The 17,581-nt window shown below is 50.0% G+C and overlaps 1 protein-coding gene across 4 annotated transcripts in view; it reads left to right on the top strand.

The window, feature by feature from the left end:
* LOC140728905 (succinyl-CoA:3-ketoacid coenzyme A transferase 1, mitochondrial-like) overlaps positions 1 to 17,174 on the top strand; it is a 69,816-nt gene extending 52,642 nt beyond the window's left edge. For 2 of the 4 annotated variants that reach the window (XR_012099205.1, XR_012099203.1), the window contains exons 16-18: positions 8,405 to 8,506; positions 14,874 to 14,996; positions 16,979 to 17,174. Coding sequence is in view for 1 of the 4 variants with exons in the window: in XM_073047990.1 (XP_072904091.1) it covers positions 8,405 to 8,506; positions 14,874 to 14,909 (138 nt within the window). In the remaining 3 variants the exon portion in view is untranslated. Of the gene's footprint in view, positions 1 to 8,404; positions 8,507 to 14,873; positions 16,608 to 16,925 lie in introns of those variants that run through there. The other 2 variants (XR_012099204.1, XM_073047990.1) reach the window with 2 other exon arrangements.
* The last annotated feature ends 407 nt before the right edge of the window (positions 17,175 to 17,581 follow it).

The following is a 17,581-nucleotide window of genomic DNA, read 5'->3' as shown; positions in this document are numbered from 1 at the left end:
GAGCCAGGAGGAGAAGCTTTGGCAGTGAGGGGGCTTCTGTGACGTAATAGTGGCGTGTGACTGGGCCTGAGGTGTTTGTATTCTGCCCCAATGCTGTGTGGTTTAGCAGATGGAGTAGGAGTCACCACCACCTCCTCTTCCCCTCACCCACGCGTTACCGGAGTGTTACATGGAGAGGCTGAGGCTCTGCCCCTTTAAGAACTGCACGGGTGGGGCGGCTGACAGCTTTGCAACATCTGATAAAGCCATTTCAGTGTAACATGACCTGCAATGCTGTGGTTAAACCCAGTGACCCTGTGCACGGCAGAAACAATCCCCGTCCCCTTGTTCACATATTCTCACGTCCTGTCCCCACCCCCATGCGGCCCACGTCCCCTCCTCTGTCATGGGCACGTCATAGCACCAAGTACTGATCCACACTCTAAGCTTATCCACTTTGTTCATAATACTCCTCGCATTAAAATAGACACATTTCAAACCATCAGTCTGAGCGCGTCCCTTCTCTATCACCTACCTATCCTCCCTCACGCACTATCTCCAAGCTTTCTCTATTTGTGAGCCAACACCCCCTTCCTCTATTGCTTCAGTTCGGTTCCCACCCCTCAGCAATTCTAGTTTAAACTCTCCCCAATAGCCTTAGCAAACCTTCCCGCCAGGATATTGGTCCCCCTCAGATTCAAGTGCTTTTTGTACAGGTCACACCTGCCCCAAAAGAGGTCCCAATGATCCAGAAATCTGAATCCCTGCCCCCTGCTCCAATCCCTCAGCCATGCATTTATCCTCCACCTCATTCTATTCCTATATTCACTGCCATGTGGCACAGGCAGTAATCCCGAGATGCCTACCTTTGGGGTCCTGCTTCTCAGCTTCCTTCCTAACTCCCTGTAGTCTGTTTTCAGGACCCCTTCCCTTTTCCTACCAGTGTCATTGGTACCAATATATACCACGACCTCTCACTGCTCTCCTTCCCACTTCAGGATATTGCGGACGCGATCAGAAACATCCTGGACCCTGGCACCTGGGAGGCAAACTACCATCCCCGTTTCTTTCCTGCATCCACAGATTTGCCTATCTGACCCCCTAACTATGGAGTCCCCTATCACTGCTGCCATCCTCTTCCTTTCCCTACCCTTCTGAGCCACAGGGCCGGACTCTGTGCCAGAGGCACGACCGCTGTTGCTTCCCCCAGGTAGGCTGTCGTCGCCCCCCCCAACAGTACTCAAGCTGGAGTACTCATTGTTAAGGGGTACAGCCACAGGGGTTCTCCCTGTATCTGACTCTTGTCCCTCTCCTGACTGTTACCCACCTGTCTGTTTCCTGAGGCCTCGGTGTGACAACCTGCCTATAACTCCTCTCTATCACCTCCTCGCCCTCTCTGACCAGACGAAGGTCATCAAGCTGCATCTCCAGTTCCCTAACACGGTCTCTAAGGAGCTGCAGCTTGACGCACCTGGTGCAGATGCGGCCATCCAAGAGGCTAGGAGACTCCCATTCTCCCCACATCTGACACCGAGCACAGAACACCGGCCTCACACACATACTTCCTGTCTGTATTCTACACAGGTAACCTATCTTGTGTTGTCGCTGAAGCCCCATTGAACCCAAGCCCTCCTACTCTGTCACCCACTCCTCCAGTGCCTGCTCTGTAAAGTTGTCTCCTTTTAAACTGTTCTCACTGTTCTAACTGGCTGACTTTGCGTGTTTGCGCAGTCATGCCTCTATCAGACCACTGAAGAAATCCTTATTCTGGTTTCTTCCCCCTTCCTTTCCAGTCCTGAAGAAGGGTCTCAGCCTGAAACATCAGCTGTTTATTTCCGTAGAAGCTGCCTGACTTGCTGATTTCCTGCGGCATTTTGTGTGTGTTGTTCCGGATTTCCAGCTGAAGGGCTCCTTCCTGTGCTGGAGTGTGCTCTGCGACTCAAGACAAGCCCATAACTCACAAAGCTGCAGTTTCTGTCTGTTTCTGCTCCACGAGTACCAGGGTTAGACATCTGAGTGCGAAGGTCAGAGGTCAACGCATGGTCAGAATCCTGAGGGGGTCCTGGGAGGCCCCATGTCTGCGGGTTTGAATCCAAGACCAAGGACTGGTGGTGGAGGCGGTCTGTCCTGCATTGGCGATGTGTCTCAGGGGAAAAGGGGTTTGTTAAGCTGCTTGTGTCATTCTGCTGAACATCGTGGGCGTGCGATGTTGGTGCCAGAACGTGTGGAGACGCTTACGGACTGCCCTCGGCACATCCTCGTGTTGTGTTGGGTGTTAACGCAAATGACACATTTCACTGTGTTTTGATGCAAACGTGATAAAATCAGAATCTCTCCATAACCTTTGACACCCTGACCAACTATGAACCTCTCTGGTTTAAATGTACCCAATGACTCGGCCTCCACAGCCATTCGTGGCAACGAGTTCCACAGATCCTTTGAGTCTAGGACAAGAGGGCACAGCCTCAGGATAGAGGGGTGTCCATTTAAAACAGATGTGGAGAAATTTCTTTACCCAGAGGGTGGTGAATTTGTGGACTTTATTAGCACAGACAGCTGCGGAGGCCAGGTCGATGGGTGTATTTAAGGCAGAGATTGATAGGTTCTTGATTGGACACGGCATTAAAGGTTACGGTGAGAAGGCTGGGAATGGGCTGAGGAGGAAAAAATTGGATCAGCCATGATTGAATGGTGGAGCAGGTGATCAATTCTGCTCCATTGTCTTATGTACCGAGGTAGAGTGATAAAGTTTGCTCTGCATGTGGTCCATGGAGATAATTTCCTCACATCCGTACACTGAGGTGGTAATAGGGAAAACGGTAACAGAATGCAGAATAAAGTGAGGACCTACAGAGCAGGTAGACCATAAGATATAGGAGCAGAAGTCGGCCATTCGGCCCATCTCAGTAATGCTAAAGGTCACAATGACGATGGAAGGATAGCTTTATTTGTCACACGTCCATCAAAGCAGAGTGAAATGTGTATTTCTGTCAATGACCAACACGTTCCGGGATGTGCTGGGGGCAGGCAGCTCGCTCACGTCACAACACCATCCAGTGCCCATGACTTGCTAACTCGAACCCATAGGCCTTTGGACTGTGGCAGGAAACTGGAGCACTCAAAGAAACCCACGTGGTCACAGAGAGAACGCACAGACAGCAGCGGGAATTGAACACATCACTGGCGCTGCAAAGTGTTACACTAATGCTAAACTAAGGAGCTCTCCAGGTAGGTTGTGAAGTCGAGAGTCTATCTTGTCAGAATAGGGAACTGTTCAGTCTTCTCACAAACAAGAGAAAATCTGCAGATGCTGGAAATCTGAGGAACACACACAAAATGCTGGAGGAACTCGCAGGCCAGGCAGCATCTATGGGGGGAAAAAAAAGTACAGTCGACGTTACGGGCCGAGAGCATTTGGCAGGACTGGAGAAAAAAGGGTGAGGAGCGGATTTAAAAGCTGGGGGTGGGGGGGAGAGAGAGAAACACTAGGTGATGGGTGGAACCTGGAGGGGGAGAAATGAAGTAAAGAGCTAGGAAGTTGATTGGTGAAAGGGACAGAAGGCTATGGAAGAAAGAGAAGGGGAGAGGAGCACCAGAGGGAGGCAGAAGGCAGATAATGAGGTAAGGTGGGAGAGGGGGTGAGAAATGATGGGGGATGTGGGGGGCATTACTGGAAGTTTGAGAAATAGATGTTCATGGCATCAGGTTGGAGGCTACCCAAACGGAATACAAGATGTTGTTCCTCCAACCTGAGTGTGGCCGTATACCGACAGTGGAGGAGGCCATGGATGTACATAACGGAATAGGAAGTGGAATTAAAATGTGTGGCCACTGGGAGATCCCACTTGTTCTGGCGGACGGAGCGTAGATGCTCACCGAAGTGGTCTCCCAACCTACATCGGGGCTCACGGATATACAGAAGCACCAAAAATATATGACCCCAACAGACTCACAGGTGAGGTGTTGCCTCTCCTGGAAGGACTGGGGCCCTGAATGGTAGTGAGGGAGGTGGTGTAGGGGAAGGTGTAGCATTTGTTCCGCTTGCAAGGATAAGTGCCAGGAGGGAGATCAGTGGGGAGGGACTAATGGACAAAGGAGTTGCGTAGGGAGTGATCACCGCGGGAAGCAGGGGGAGGGAAAGCTGTGTTTAGCAGTGGAATCCCATTGGAGATAGCAGAAGATAGAGAATTGTGTGCTGGACGCAATGTAAAGATGAGCTTTACACTTCACACGCTCTGGGCCTTTTCAATGATTTCAGGTTCCCTGGCCTCCATTTTATTTTCACTATGGATGACCAGTCCCTATACACCTCCATCCCCTATACACCTCCATCCCCTATACACCTCCATCCCCTATACACCTCCATCCCCTATACACCTCCATCCCCTATACACCTCCATCCCCTATACACCTCCATCCCCCATCAGGAAGGCCTCAGAACTCTCCGTTTCTTTCTGGACACCTGACCCAACAAGGTCCCCTCCACCACCACTCTCCTGTGCCTAGTGGAACTCATTCTCGCTCTCAATAACTTCTCCTTTGGCTCCTCCCACTTCTTTCAAACAAAGGGGGTAGCCATGGGCACTTGCGTGGGTCCCAGCTATGCCTGCCTGTTTGTCAGCAAGCTCTTCATGGAATCACGCCACGGAGGAAACCACTGCTCTCCAAAAAAAATTGGTGCACATCTCAAATTTGCAGAAGACCACCTGGATGTTCTGTGGACAGATGAGACAGAGGTTGAACTTGGGTAGAAATGTACACCACTATGTTTGGAAGGGAAAAGGCACTGCACACCAACACCAAAACCTCATCCCAGCTGTGAAACATGGTGGAAGGAGCAGTCTGTTCCAAGCCTACACTGGCGACCGTCCTGCAGTTTTCCTACTCTACGTCACCGACTGCATTGGTGCTGCTTCCTGCACCCGTGCTGAACTCATCAACTCCATCCACTTTGCCTCCAACTTCAACCCTACCCTCAAATTTACCTGGTCCATTTCTGACACCACCCTCCCCTTTCTCGATCTCACTGTCTCTGTCCCTGGAGACAGCTTATCCACTGATGTCTGTTATAAACCCACAGACTCTCACAGCTCTGTAGACTATGCCTCTTCCCACCCTGTTACTTGTATTAAAAAAAAAAAGTGGCATCCCCACTCTCAATTCCACTATCTCCACTGCATCTGCTCTCAGGGTGAGGCTTTTCATTCTGGACCTAAGGAGATGTCCTCCTCCTTCAAAGAAAGAGGCTTCCTTTCCTCCATCAATGCTGCCCTCAACCGCATCTCTTCCATTTCATGCACGTCTGCTCTTACCCCATCCTCCCACCACGCTACCAGTGATAGGGTTGATCTTGTCCTCACTTACCACCCCCATCAGCCTCGGCATCGAGCACATAATTCTCCAAAACATCTACCACCTCCAACTAGATCCCACCACCAAACACATCTTTCCCTCACCCCTTCATTTTGTGCTTTCTGCAGGGATCGCTCCCTATACAACTCCCTTGTCCATTTGTCCCTCCCCACTGATCTCCCTCCTGGCACTTATCCTTGCAAGCGGAACAAATGCTACACCTGCCCCTACACCTCCTCCCTCACTACCATTCTGGGCCCCAAACAATCCTTCCAGGTGAAACATAGAAAACCTACAGCACAATACAGGCCCTTCAGCCCACAAAGCTGTGCCGAACATTTCCTTACCTTAGAAATTACTGGGGTTACTCATAGCCCTCTATTTTTCTAAGCTCCATGTATCCATCCAGGAGTCTCTTAAAAGACCTTATTGTATCCGCCTCCACCACCATTGCTGGCAGCCCATTCCACACACTCGCCACTCTCTGTAAAAAAGCTTACCCCTGACATCTCCTCTGTACCTACTTTCAAACACCTTAAAACTATGCCCTCTTGCACTAGCTATTTCAGCCCTGGCGAAAAGCCTTTGACTATCCACACGATCAATGCCTCCCATCATCTTATACACCTCTATCAGGTCATCTCTCATCCTCTGTCGCTCCAAGGAGAAAAGGCCGAGTTCAGTCAACCTATTCTAAAAACGCATGCTCCCCAATCCAGGCAACATCCTTGTACGTCTCCTCTGCACCCTGTCTATGGCTTCCACATCCTTCCTGTAGTGAGGTGACCAGAACTGAGCATTGTTATTATTACAACTTTCCAGAATCTGTCTCCCTATCTGGGTTGTCGTGGTGGGAGATTTTAATTTCTCAAATATTAATTGGCATCTCCCCACCCCGTGCATGGACTGCCCTCCACCCTCCCCCCCACTCCAACACAGGTCCCTGAGCCTCCAGGCTTCAGCCATTGGCCTTGCAACCTCCCAGTTGCCTCATTGAGGCAGTGAGCAGTGTAGGGTGGTTGGTATCCTGGGGAGTCACTGGGCAGTGTAGGGTGGTTGGTAACCAGGGGAGTCGCTGGGCAGTGTAGGGTGGTTGGTATCCTGGGGAGTCACTGGGCAGTGTAGGGTGGTTGGTATCCTGGGGAGTCGCTGGGCAGTGTAGGGTGGTTGGTATCCTGGGGAGTCGCTGGGCAGTGTAGGGTGGTTGGTACCCTGGGGAGTCGCTGGGCAGTGTAGGGTGGTTGGTACCCTGGGGAGTCGCTGGGCAGTGTAGGGTGGTTGGTATCCTGGGGAGCCGCTGGGCAGTGTAGGGTGGTTGGTACCCTGGGGAGTCACTGAGCAGTGTAGGGTGGTTGGTATCCTGGGCAGTGTAGGGTGGTTGGTACCCTGGGGAGTCACTGGGCAGTGTAGGGTGGTTGGTATCCTGGGGAGTCACTGGGCAGTGTAGGGTGGTTGGTATCCTGGGGAGTCACTGGGCAGTGTAGGGTGGTTGGTATCCTGGGCAGTGTAGGGTGGTTGGTACCCTGGGGAGTCACTGGGCAGTGTAGGATGGTTGGTACCCTGGGGAGTCGCTGGGCAAGTAGGGTGGTTGGTATCCTGGGCAGTGTAGGGTGGTTGGTACCCTGGGGAGTCGCTGGGCAGTGTAGGGTGGTTGGTACCCTGGGGAGTCACTGGGCAGTGTAGGGTGGTTGGTATCCTGGGGAGTCACTGGGCAGTGTAGGGTGGTTGGTATCCTGGGGAGTCACTGGGCAGTGTAGGGTAGTTGGTATCCTGGGGAGTCACTGGGCAAGTAGGGTGGTTGGTATCCTGGGCAGTGTAGGGTGGTTGGTAACTTGGGGAGTCGCTGGGCAGTGTAGGGTGGTTGGTACCCTGGGGAGTCGCTGGGCAGTGTAGGGTGGTTGGTATCCTGGGCAGTGTAGGGTGGTTGGTATCCTGGGGAGTCGCTGGGCAGTGTAGGGTGGTTGGTATCCTGGGGAGTCGCTGGGCAGTGTAGGGTGGTTGGTATCCTGGGCAGTGTAGGGTGGTTGGTAACTTGGGGAGTCGCTGGGCAGTGTAGGGTGGTTGGTATCCTGGGCAGTGTAGGGTGGTTGGTATCCTGGGGAGTGTAGGGTGGTTGGTAACTTGGGGAGTCGCTGGGCAGTGTAGGGTGGTTGGTATCCTGGGCAGTGTAGGGTGGTTGGTAACTTGGGGAGTCGCTGGGCAGTGTAGGGTGGTTGGTATTCTGGGCAGTGTAGGGTGGTTGGTAACTTGGGGAGTCGCTGGGCAGTGTAGGGTGGTTGGTATCCTGGGCAGTGTAGGGTGGTTGGTAACTTGGGGAGTCGCTGGGCAGTGTAGGGTGGTTGGTATTCTGGGCAGTGTAGGGTGGTTGGTAACTTGGGGAGTCGCTGGGCAGTGTAGGGTGGTTGGTATCCTGGGCAGTGTAGGGTGGTTGGTAACTTGGGGAGTCGCTGGGCAAGTAGGGTGGTTGGTATCCTGGGGAGTGTAGGGTGGTTGGTAACTTGGGGAGTCGCTGGGCAGTGTAGGGTGGTTGGTATCCTGGGCAGTGTAGGGTGGTTGGTAACTTGGGGAGTCGCTGGGCAGTGTAGGGTGGTTGGTATTCTGGGCAGTGTAGGGTGGTTGGTATCCTGGGGAGTCACTGGGCAGTGTAGGGTGGTTGGTATCCTGGGCAGTGTAGGGTGGTTGGTAACTTGGGGAGTCGCTGGGCAGTGTAGGGTGGTTGGTATCCTGGGGAGTCGCTGGGCAGTGTAGGGTGGTTGGTATCCTGGGGAGTGTAGGGTGGTTGGTATCCTGGGGAGTGTAGGGTGGTTGGTATCCTGGGGAGTGTAGGGTGGTTGGTACCCTGGGGAGTTGCTGGGCAGTGTAGGGTGGTTGGTATCCTGGGGAGTCGCTGGGCAGTGTAGGGTGGTTGGTATCCTGGGGAGTCACTGGGCAGTGTAGGGTGGTTGGTATCCTGGGGAGTCACTGGGCAGTGTAGGGTGGTTGGTATCCTGGGCAGTGTAGGGTGGTTGGTATCCTGGGGCGTCACTGCACCCAGCAGCTCTGTGAATGTGTGGATATGTTTGAAATGTTTCAGGCTGTCTTCGATGTTTGCAAGGACACGGGATTGACGCTGATTGAAGTGTTTGATGGTGTGACAGTGGACGAAATCCGGAAGTGCACTGGGTGTGATTTCAGTGTGAGTATTGATGACAGAGGCAGCTCTCTATGGGGTGGCCTCGGGCTCTTTCCCTGGAAGAGGAAACAGAATTCCTCCCCCACCCCCCCCCACACTAACACCCCCACACTGGAAACATTACTGCACGGACACGTCTTCTCCAAGCCCCGGGAGTGGGCGAGGAAAGGGCAGAGGGAGGGTGTGGGCTGGGTAAGTGAATCATTGCTCTCTCGTGATGAAATTGCTGGGCTGGAAGGGCCTGTTCTACACCACATCTCTGAATGAATGGGGGGAGCAGGGGTGAAGATTAGCTTTATTGGTCACGTACATTGAAACGGTGAAAGGTGTCATTGGTATCAGCGACCAGCACTGAGGTTGTGCTATGGGCAGCCCACGAGGGTCACCAGGCTTCCAGCAGCTGCATAACAGACCCACGGCTCACTAACCCTTACCCGTACATCTTTGGAAGGTGGGAGCGCAGGGAATGGATGTTTATCTCCCACATCTGCACCGGATACGATACACTGAGCTGCAGCTCGACCTTCGACATACCGGAGAATGAGGGAGTGATAGATAGGAGCTACAGGGAGGTAGTCACCCCCAGGTTGCAGGAGACTGGTAACTGGGTGACTGTCAGGAGAGGGAAGGGAAACGCACGGCCAGTGCAGAGTACCGGGCCGTTCCCCTCAATAGTAAGTATAGAACTGTAGTTGCTGTTGAGGGGTGGACCTACCCCCGGGGGGGGGCGGAGGAGCCACAGTGACCGGGTCTCTGGCACAGAGCCTGGTGCTGTGATTCAGAAGAGCAGAGGGAGGAAGAGGACTACAGTAGTGATAGGTCAGAGGAATAGAGACGAGATTCAGTGTGTTGCCAGGGTCAGGGATATATCGGGTTGGGTCCATGGCATTCTCAAGTGGGAGAGGGAGCAGCCAGAAGTCTTGGTACGTATTGGCACCTGTGAAGAAAGTAGACAAGGTGAGGAGGTCCTGATGAGAGAGTTTAGGGAGTTGGTTAGAAAGCTGAGAAAGAGGACCTCCAGTGTAGTAATGGTGGATTGGTGCCCGTGCCACCAGGCAGATGAATGCATGGTTGAGGAACTGGTGCAGGGGGCAGGGTTCAGATTTATGGTTCATCGGGATCTCTTCTGGGGAAGGCACGATCTGTGCAAAAGGAACGGGTTAACACCTGAACCCGAGGGGGTCTGTCCTTGCGGACAGGTTTGCTAGAGCTGTTCAGGAGAGTTTAATCTAATTTGGCAGGAGGATGGGAACTGGAGGTAGCTGGTTTATAAACAAAGGCAGTGCTTAGTGAGACTCTTAGCAAGAAAAGGCTGATGAGGCAAAATTGCAGTCAACAGGATGAGTTGCAGTGTAAAAGGCTGAATACAGGACTGAAGGTGTAATGTATGAATGCGCGCAGAAAACGGAAAAGGGTAGATCAGATGGGTATGTATAACATCGTTTGCATCACTAAATCGTGGCTGAAAGAAGATTATAGCTGGGAGCCTAACGTACAAGGATACACGTATTGAGAGGACAGGTGGGTACATAGAGGGGGTGGGGTGATTTAAAAAAAAAAAAAGAAATCAGATCATTAGAAAGAGGTAGATGCATTGGGTTGGAAGGTGTTGAATTGTTGTGGGTAGAGCAAAGGTAAAAATACCCTGAAGGGAGTTGCATACAGAACACAAGAAGTAGTAACGATATGGTCTACAAATGATTGAAGATAGAAAATGCATACCAAAAGGGCAACATTACAGTAGTCATGGGGAAGTTCAGTATGCAGGTAGCTTTGGAGAAAATCAGATTGGTGCTGGCTCCCAACAGGCAGCGTTTCTAGAATGCCTATAAGGTGGGTTTTTAGAGCACTCGTGTGAAGCCCACTAGGGGGATCAGCTATTCTGGATTGGATGTTGAGCAGTGAACCAGAATTGATTGTAGAGTTTAAGGCTAAAGAACCCTTAGGAGGAAGTGATCGTAATATGATCATATTCATCCAGAGATCTGAGAAGAATCTGAAGTGGGATGCATCGCTATTACTGTGGAGTAAAGGGAATTGGAGGCAAGAGAGAGGATTTGGTCAGCGTGGATTGGGCAAGAACACCGGCAGGGATGACAGAGCAACAGTGGCTGGAATTTCTGGGAACAATTTGGAAGGCACAGGGTATATACATCCCAAAGGGGAAGAAGTATTCTAACAGCAAGTTGAGCCAACCACAGTTAACAAGAGAAGTCAAAGCCAACATAAAAGTCGAAGAGAGGGCATACAGTGGTGCTAGAAGGTTTGTGAGCCCTGTAGGATTTTCTCTATTTCTGCATAAATACAACCTAAAGTGTGATCAGATCTTCACATGTCCTATAACTAGATAAAGAGAGCCCCATTAAATAAATAACACAAGAACATTATACTTGTTCATTTATTTATTGAGAAAAATGATCCAATATCACATGTATTTAATTTGTTGGAAAAAGTATGTGAACCTCTGGGAATGCTTCTACGAAAGCTATTTGGAGTCAGGTGTTCTGATCAAAGAGTTGAGATTGGAGGTGTGGATTGTAGAGGTGCCCTGTCCTGTTTTAAAAAAAAAAAAGACACACAATGTCAGGATACTGACATAGCCTGCTCTTCAAGAAAGATCTGTTTATGTGCACCATGCATCGGATCAAAACAACTTTCAAAGGATCTTAGAAGAAGATTTGTAGAGATGCATGAAGCTGGCAAAGGCTACAAAAGCATTTCTAAAGACCTGAGTGTTCATCAGTCCACAGTAAGAGAAATTGCCTTCTAATAGAGGAAACTCTCCCTAGGAGTGGGCATCCTGCAAAGAGCACAACGTGCAATGCTGAAGAAGGTGAAAAGGAACCCAAAAGTAACAGCAAAAGACCTGCAGAAATCTCTAGAACTTGCTAAAGTCTCTGATCATGTGTCCACTACAAGAAAAACACTGAACAAGAATGGTTTTCATGAAGGACACCACAGAGAAAACCACTGCTCTCAAAAAAAAAATTTTTGCCGCACATGTCAAGTTTGCAAAAGACCACCTGGATGTTCTACAATGTTCCTGGGACAATATTCTGTGGGCAGATGAGACTGAAGTTGAACTTTTTGGCAGAAGACAACATTGATATGTTTGGAGGGAAAAGGGCACTGCACAGCAACACCAAAACCTCATCCCAACTGTGAGCGTGGTGGAAGGAGTATCATGGTTTGGGGCTGCTTTGCTGCCTCAGGGTCTGGACAGCTTACAATCGTTGGGGAACAATGAATTCAAAATTGTATAAAGACATTTTACAGGAGAATGTCAGGATAGCAGGCAATCACCTGAAGCTTAATAGAAGATGGATAATGCAACAAGACAATGATCTGAAACACAAGTAAACCAACAGAATGTTCAAAAAAGACAAAAATTTGTGTTTTGGAATGGCCGACTCAAAGTCCTGACCTTAATCCTATAGAAAAGTTGTGGAAGGACCTGAAGCAGATGGTTCATGCAAGGAAGCACACCAACATCCCAGAGTTGAAGCAGTTTTGTAAGGAGGAATGGCCTCAAATTTCCACCAAGCCGATGTACAGGACTGATCAGTTACCGGAAACGTCTGGTTGGAGTTATTGCTGTACAAGGGAGTCACACCAGTCACTGAGAGCAAAGGTTCACATACTTTTTCCAACAAATACGTGTAATATTGGATCATTTTCTCAATGAATAATTGAGCAAGTGTAATGTTTTTAGTGGGTTTTTTTTGTTTGATTGGGTTCTCTTTATCTAGTTTTAGGACGTGTGATGATCTGATCACATTTTAGATCCTATTTTATGCAGAAATAGAGAAAATTCTACGGGGATCACAAACTTCCTAGCGCCACTGTATAATAGAGCAAAAATTAGTGGGAAGTTAGAGGATTGCGAAGCTTTTAAAAGCCAACAGAAGCCAACTTAAAGTCATTAAGAAGGTAAAGATGCAATATGAAAGTAAGCTAGCCAATAATATTAAAGAGGATAACTAAAGTTTCTTCAGATACATAAAGTGTAATAGAGAGGCAAGAAGGGATATTGGACCGCTGGAAAATGATGCTGGAGTGGTGGTACTGGGAGACAAGGAAATGGTGGGCGAACTGATCATGTATTTTGCAACAGTCTTCACTGTGGAAGACACTAGTTCCAGAGTGTCAGGGGTCAGATGTGTGTGAAATTGCCACTACTAGGGAGGAGGTTCTTGGGAAACTGAAAGATCTAAAGGTAGACAAGTCACCTAGCTCAGATGGGTTCTGAAAGAGGTGGCTGAAGAGATCGTGGAGGCATTTGTAATGATCTTTCAAGGATCACTAGATTGTGGAATGGTTCCGGAAGACTGGAAAATTGCAAATATCACTGCACTCCACTCTAAGAAGGGAAAGAAGCAGAAGAAAGGAAACTATAGGCCAGTTAGTCTGGCTTCAGTGATTGGGAAGATGTTGGAGTTGATTATGAAGGATGTGATTTTGGGATTCATGGAGGCACTTGATAAACTAGGCCATAGTCAGTATGGTTTTCTCAAGGGAAAATCTATTCTGACAAATCGGTTGGAATTCTTTGAAGAAATAACAAGCAGAGTAGACAAAGGAGAGTCAGTTGATGTTGTGTACTTGAATTTTCAGAAGACCTTTGACAAGGTGCCACACATGGGGCTGCTTAACAAGCTAAAAGCCCATGGTATTATAGGAAAGATTCTAGCATGGGTAAAGCAGTGGCTGAATTCAGGAGGCAAAGAATGGGAATAAAGGGAGCCTTTTCTGGTTGGGTGCCAGTAACTAGTGTTGGGACGGCTTCTTTTTACGTTATATGTCAATGACTTGGATGACTGAATTGATGGGCCTTTTTTTGCAAAGTTCACAGATCATACAATAGGGTCTTTTAAGAGACTCTTAGATAGGTACATGGAGCTTAGAAAAACAGAGTTATGCGGTAGGGAAATTCTAGGCAGTTTCTAGAGTAGGTTACATGGTTGGTACAACATTGTGGGCCAAAGGACCTGTAATGTGCTGTAGATCCCTATGTTTTGAAGATAGGGGCAGGTGGTTTGGGGGAAGTAGAGAGGCTACAGAAGGACTTGGACAGATTATGAGAATGGGCAAAGAAATGGCAGATGGACAGCGTCAGGAAGTGTACGGTCATGCACTTTGGTAGAAGAAATGAAAGGGTTGACTATTTTCTAAATGGAGAAGAAAATTCAAAACTGAGGTGCAAAGGGGCTTGGGAGTCCTTGTACAGGATTCCATGAAGGTTATCTTGCAGGTTGAGTCTGCGGTGAGGAAGGCAGATGCAATGCTAGAACTCATTTCAAGAGGACTAGATTATAAAAGCAAGGATGTAATATTGAGACTTTATAAAGCACTGGTGAGGCCTCACGTGGAGTATTGTGAGTTGTTTGTTTGGACTCTTAGAAAGAATGTGCTGAAGCAGGAGAGGGTTCAAAGGTTCACAAAAACGATTCCAGGATTGAAAAGCTTGTCATATGAAGAGTGTTTGATGACTCTGGGCCTGTATTCACTGGAATTCAGAAGAATGAGGGGTGGCCTCATTGAAACCGATTAAATGGTGAAAGGCCTTGACAGAGTGGATGTGGAGAGGATGTTTCCTCTGGTGGGAGAGTCTAGGACCAGAGGACACAGCCTCACAACAGAGGGGTGTTCTTTTAGAACGGAGATGAGGAATTTCTTTAACCATAGAGTGGTGAATCTGTGGAATTCGTTGTTACAGGCGGCTGTGGGGCCCAAGTCATTGGCAGAGGTTGATAGATTCTTGATTAATCGGCATGTAGGGATACGGGGAGATGGCAGGAGATTGGGGCTGAGAGAGAAATTGGATCAGCCATGATCAAATGCGGAACAGACTAGATGGGCCAAATGGCCTAATTCTCCATATCTTGTGGTCTTTTATATTCCCTCATCTCCCCCAGATTCCACTGGGAGCCATTTACAGCTGCTAATTAGATAGATAGATACTTTATTCATCCCCATGGGGAAATTCAACTTTTTTCCAATGTCCCATACACTTGTTGTAGCAAAACTAATTACATACAATACTTAACTCAGTAAAAAAAAATATGATATGCATCTAAATCACTATCTCAAAAAGCATTAATAATAGCTTTTAAAAAGTTCTTAAGTCCTGGCGGTAGAATTGTAAAGCCTAATGGCATTGGGGAGTATTGACCTCTTCATCCTGTCTGAGGAGCATTGCATCGATAGTAACCTGTCATAACTCATAACTCATTCTCCCTCTACTTCTCTGTGATGTGGTGGGAAGTGGGGAAATTTCTCCTGCCCTCAGCCGAAGAGAAGAGGAGGGGAGTGAGGAACACAAAAGAGGGTCGTTTTGTGTGGCGGTAACGAAGTGTCGTCTCCCCTACAGGTCTCTCCAAATCTCCGGCCTGTGCCCCAGGTCTGAGTGTGACAGGCTGCTGGCTGATGGGGACAAGGCTTCACCCAGGATGACGGGGAATCGTCCGCAGAATGATGGCTTTAATTTTAACAAGTATATTTTGAAATTAGTGTTCATCCCTTAGATGTGGGTAATTGCAGTGTTCTCTGCTCTCTGGGGGGGGGGGGGGGGGGGGAGGATCAGTGGTGAGGATGTGACGGTGGTGTTTGTGATGGATCTTCCCCTCAGCTCTGGACCCAGGCCCCTTCAAGCTGTGCTGCCCAGCGACCCACCTATTTAACCCTGGCTTAATCACAGGACAACTTGCAATGACCGGCTAGCCCGTAAATCTCTGGAACGTGGGAGGATGTGGTCTTGGGGAGAAGGCCCGAACTCCTTGCAGACCATGCTGGAATTGAACTCTTCAATTCAGCCCTGTGCTGTAATAACATCGCGCAAACTGCCAGCATTCCCTGACACTGTACCCCGCCGTGGGCAGGAATCCCACTCTGCAAGGCTCCCACAGCGCAGGCTTGACCCGGTGACGCTGTCTCTCCGCCACAACAGTCCAGGCCTGGAAAGGGGAGGGCTCCGACTCCCCTCCATCAATCCTGTACACTGCAATGAAGCTGTAGCTCGTTGGGAAGGTTGTACTGCTCCAGAGCCTCTCCGGCAGGGAGCAACGGAGATGGGAGACGTTCCCAGTGTCCACGGGGGCCCGCAGCAAGACTGGCAGCAGCTCTGGAGAGGAGTAACCGGTGTTTTGGGCTGGGACCCTTCATCAGAATACATCGTGTGAGTCCTGATGATGGGTCTCAGCCGGAGAAGTAGACTGTTTGTTCCTCGCCATTGATGCTGCCTGACCTGCTGAGTTCCTACTGCATTTTGGGTGTGTTGCTCTGGATTTCCAACATCTGCAGAATCTCTTGTGGCTGTGAGTTGCAGTGATCACCCTGTGAGTATGGAGCTGCCTTAACCTTAACCCAGACCCTGACAGAGACGTTTTAGAATCAGCCGTTTTACTATGAGGGGACACAGCCCTTGATCTGTGAGGGACAGGCAAGCATCTGTGCCACATCCCTTTGTACGCAGGTGGGCCGAGGAGTCATTCTGAAAGAACAGTGGCCCCTGGGGCACTTAACAGGCCTGTACATCATGCTGGCTGTTGTCTGGGGTTTTGTGGTAAAAGGGTGATCTGCAAGTCAGCAGGAGGTGGTGCAGAAACAGTGGCAATGCCTCGTCCGCACCAGAAGGGTAGGTCCCTCCTTGGATACCCCGCAGGAAGTGGCGAGGATCAGTCGCCGGTTATAGGTGAGGGGAATCTGGGGTTGCATATTCTGATGCTTGTACGAGTTGTGTGGGCGTGAGTGTGTGTGAATGTGCGTGCTTGTACGAGTGTGTGTGCACAGGGTGAAGGAGCCTTCGGATCAGAGGCCTTAACAAGCAGGTACACTGTTGCACTTTCCCGGATGACGAGTCGCTCGATTTTGTGAGTGCAAGCTCCCAGGAGCCCGAGTTTGCCCGTGATTTATTTTACACACACTGGCATCATCCTTTAAATGGATCCTACCCCTTCTGTGCTCGGAGACCAAAACTGCAAATGATCCCATGGGTGCCACTCGCCTCAGCCGGGTGGGTTGAGCGCGCAGACGCGGTGCCCGAGCGAGGGCCCACTCTCCACTTCGCGATTGTTCTTAATAAATTCACAGTTACCATTTTTATTTATTTTCGGCTGCTGATTAATTTTTATTAAAACTGGGAACCGAGTGGTGTGCGGTGAGCCCACTTCTGGCGCCAGTTCTGCACGGGAGGGATAACCCTCCCCTGGGCGTCGGCGTTCTCCCGGTCTGAAGCGGTGTCACGGCGGGTGGGCTGGTGGGGGAGCGAGGGGCCGTGCAGGGGGGAGGTGAGTCAGCTACGGTCCCCGGTTACGTTCTGTTGTTGGGTGACGGCCGATTTATCCCCAGCTGTTAAAGTCATGGCCTCTCTTCCCCCCCCCCCCCCCCACCTTTTCCTTTCTTCCATGGTCTTCCTTTTCTCCAGCCCTGTATCTCTTTCACCAATCAACTCCCAGGTCTTTGTCTCCCCCCCTCCAGGTTTCTCCCCACCTTTCAAATCTGCTCATCGTTCGTTCCAGTTCTGCCGGAGAGTCTCGGCCAGAAACATCGACTGGACTCTTTTCCAAGGATGCTGCCTGGCCTGCTGAGTTCCTCCGGCATTGTGTTTGTGTTGTTTGGATTTCCAGCACCTGCAGATTTTCTGTGTTAATTAAAGTAATGGAACTTGCTCAGACCCTGTGCAGAATATCCTCAATTCAAACAGAACCTCCATTTGTCCGGTCGACTTTGATGACAAGCCAGGGCAGGACCAGCCTCCACGTCCAGCACATAATTCTCTGAAACTTATGCCACCTCCCACCACCAAGCACATGGTTCCCTCGTTTCCCCCCCCCCCACTTTGTGCTTCTCACAAGGATCGCTTCCTACCAGACTCCCTTGTCCATTCACCCCTCCTCGCTGATCTCCCACCTGACACTTACCCTCACAAGCTGACAGGTCCTGTACAACCTCCCTCACAATCCTTCCAGGTGAGGCAACGCTTCACCAGCGATTCTGTGGGGATCATCTACTGCACCCACTGCTCCCGGTGAGACCTGGCATCGATTGGAAGGCCGCATCACGGGGCACCTACACTTTGTC

This window comes from Hemitrygon akajei, chromosome 6, assembly GCF_048418815.1.
Source record: "Hemitrygon akajei chromosome 6, sHemAka1.3, whole genome shotgun sequence".
Taxonomy (NCBI): Eukaryota; Metazoa; Chordata; class Chondrichthyes; order Myliobatiformes; family Dasyatidae; genus Hemitrygon; species Hemitrygon akajei.
This window is presented reverse-complemented; position numbering and strand designations above follow the sequence as displayed.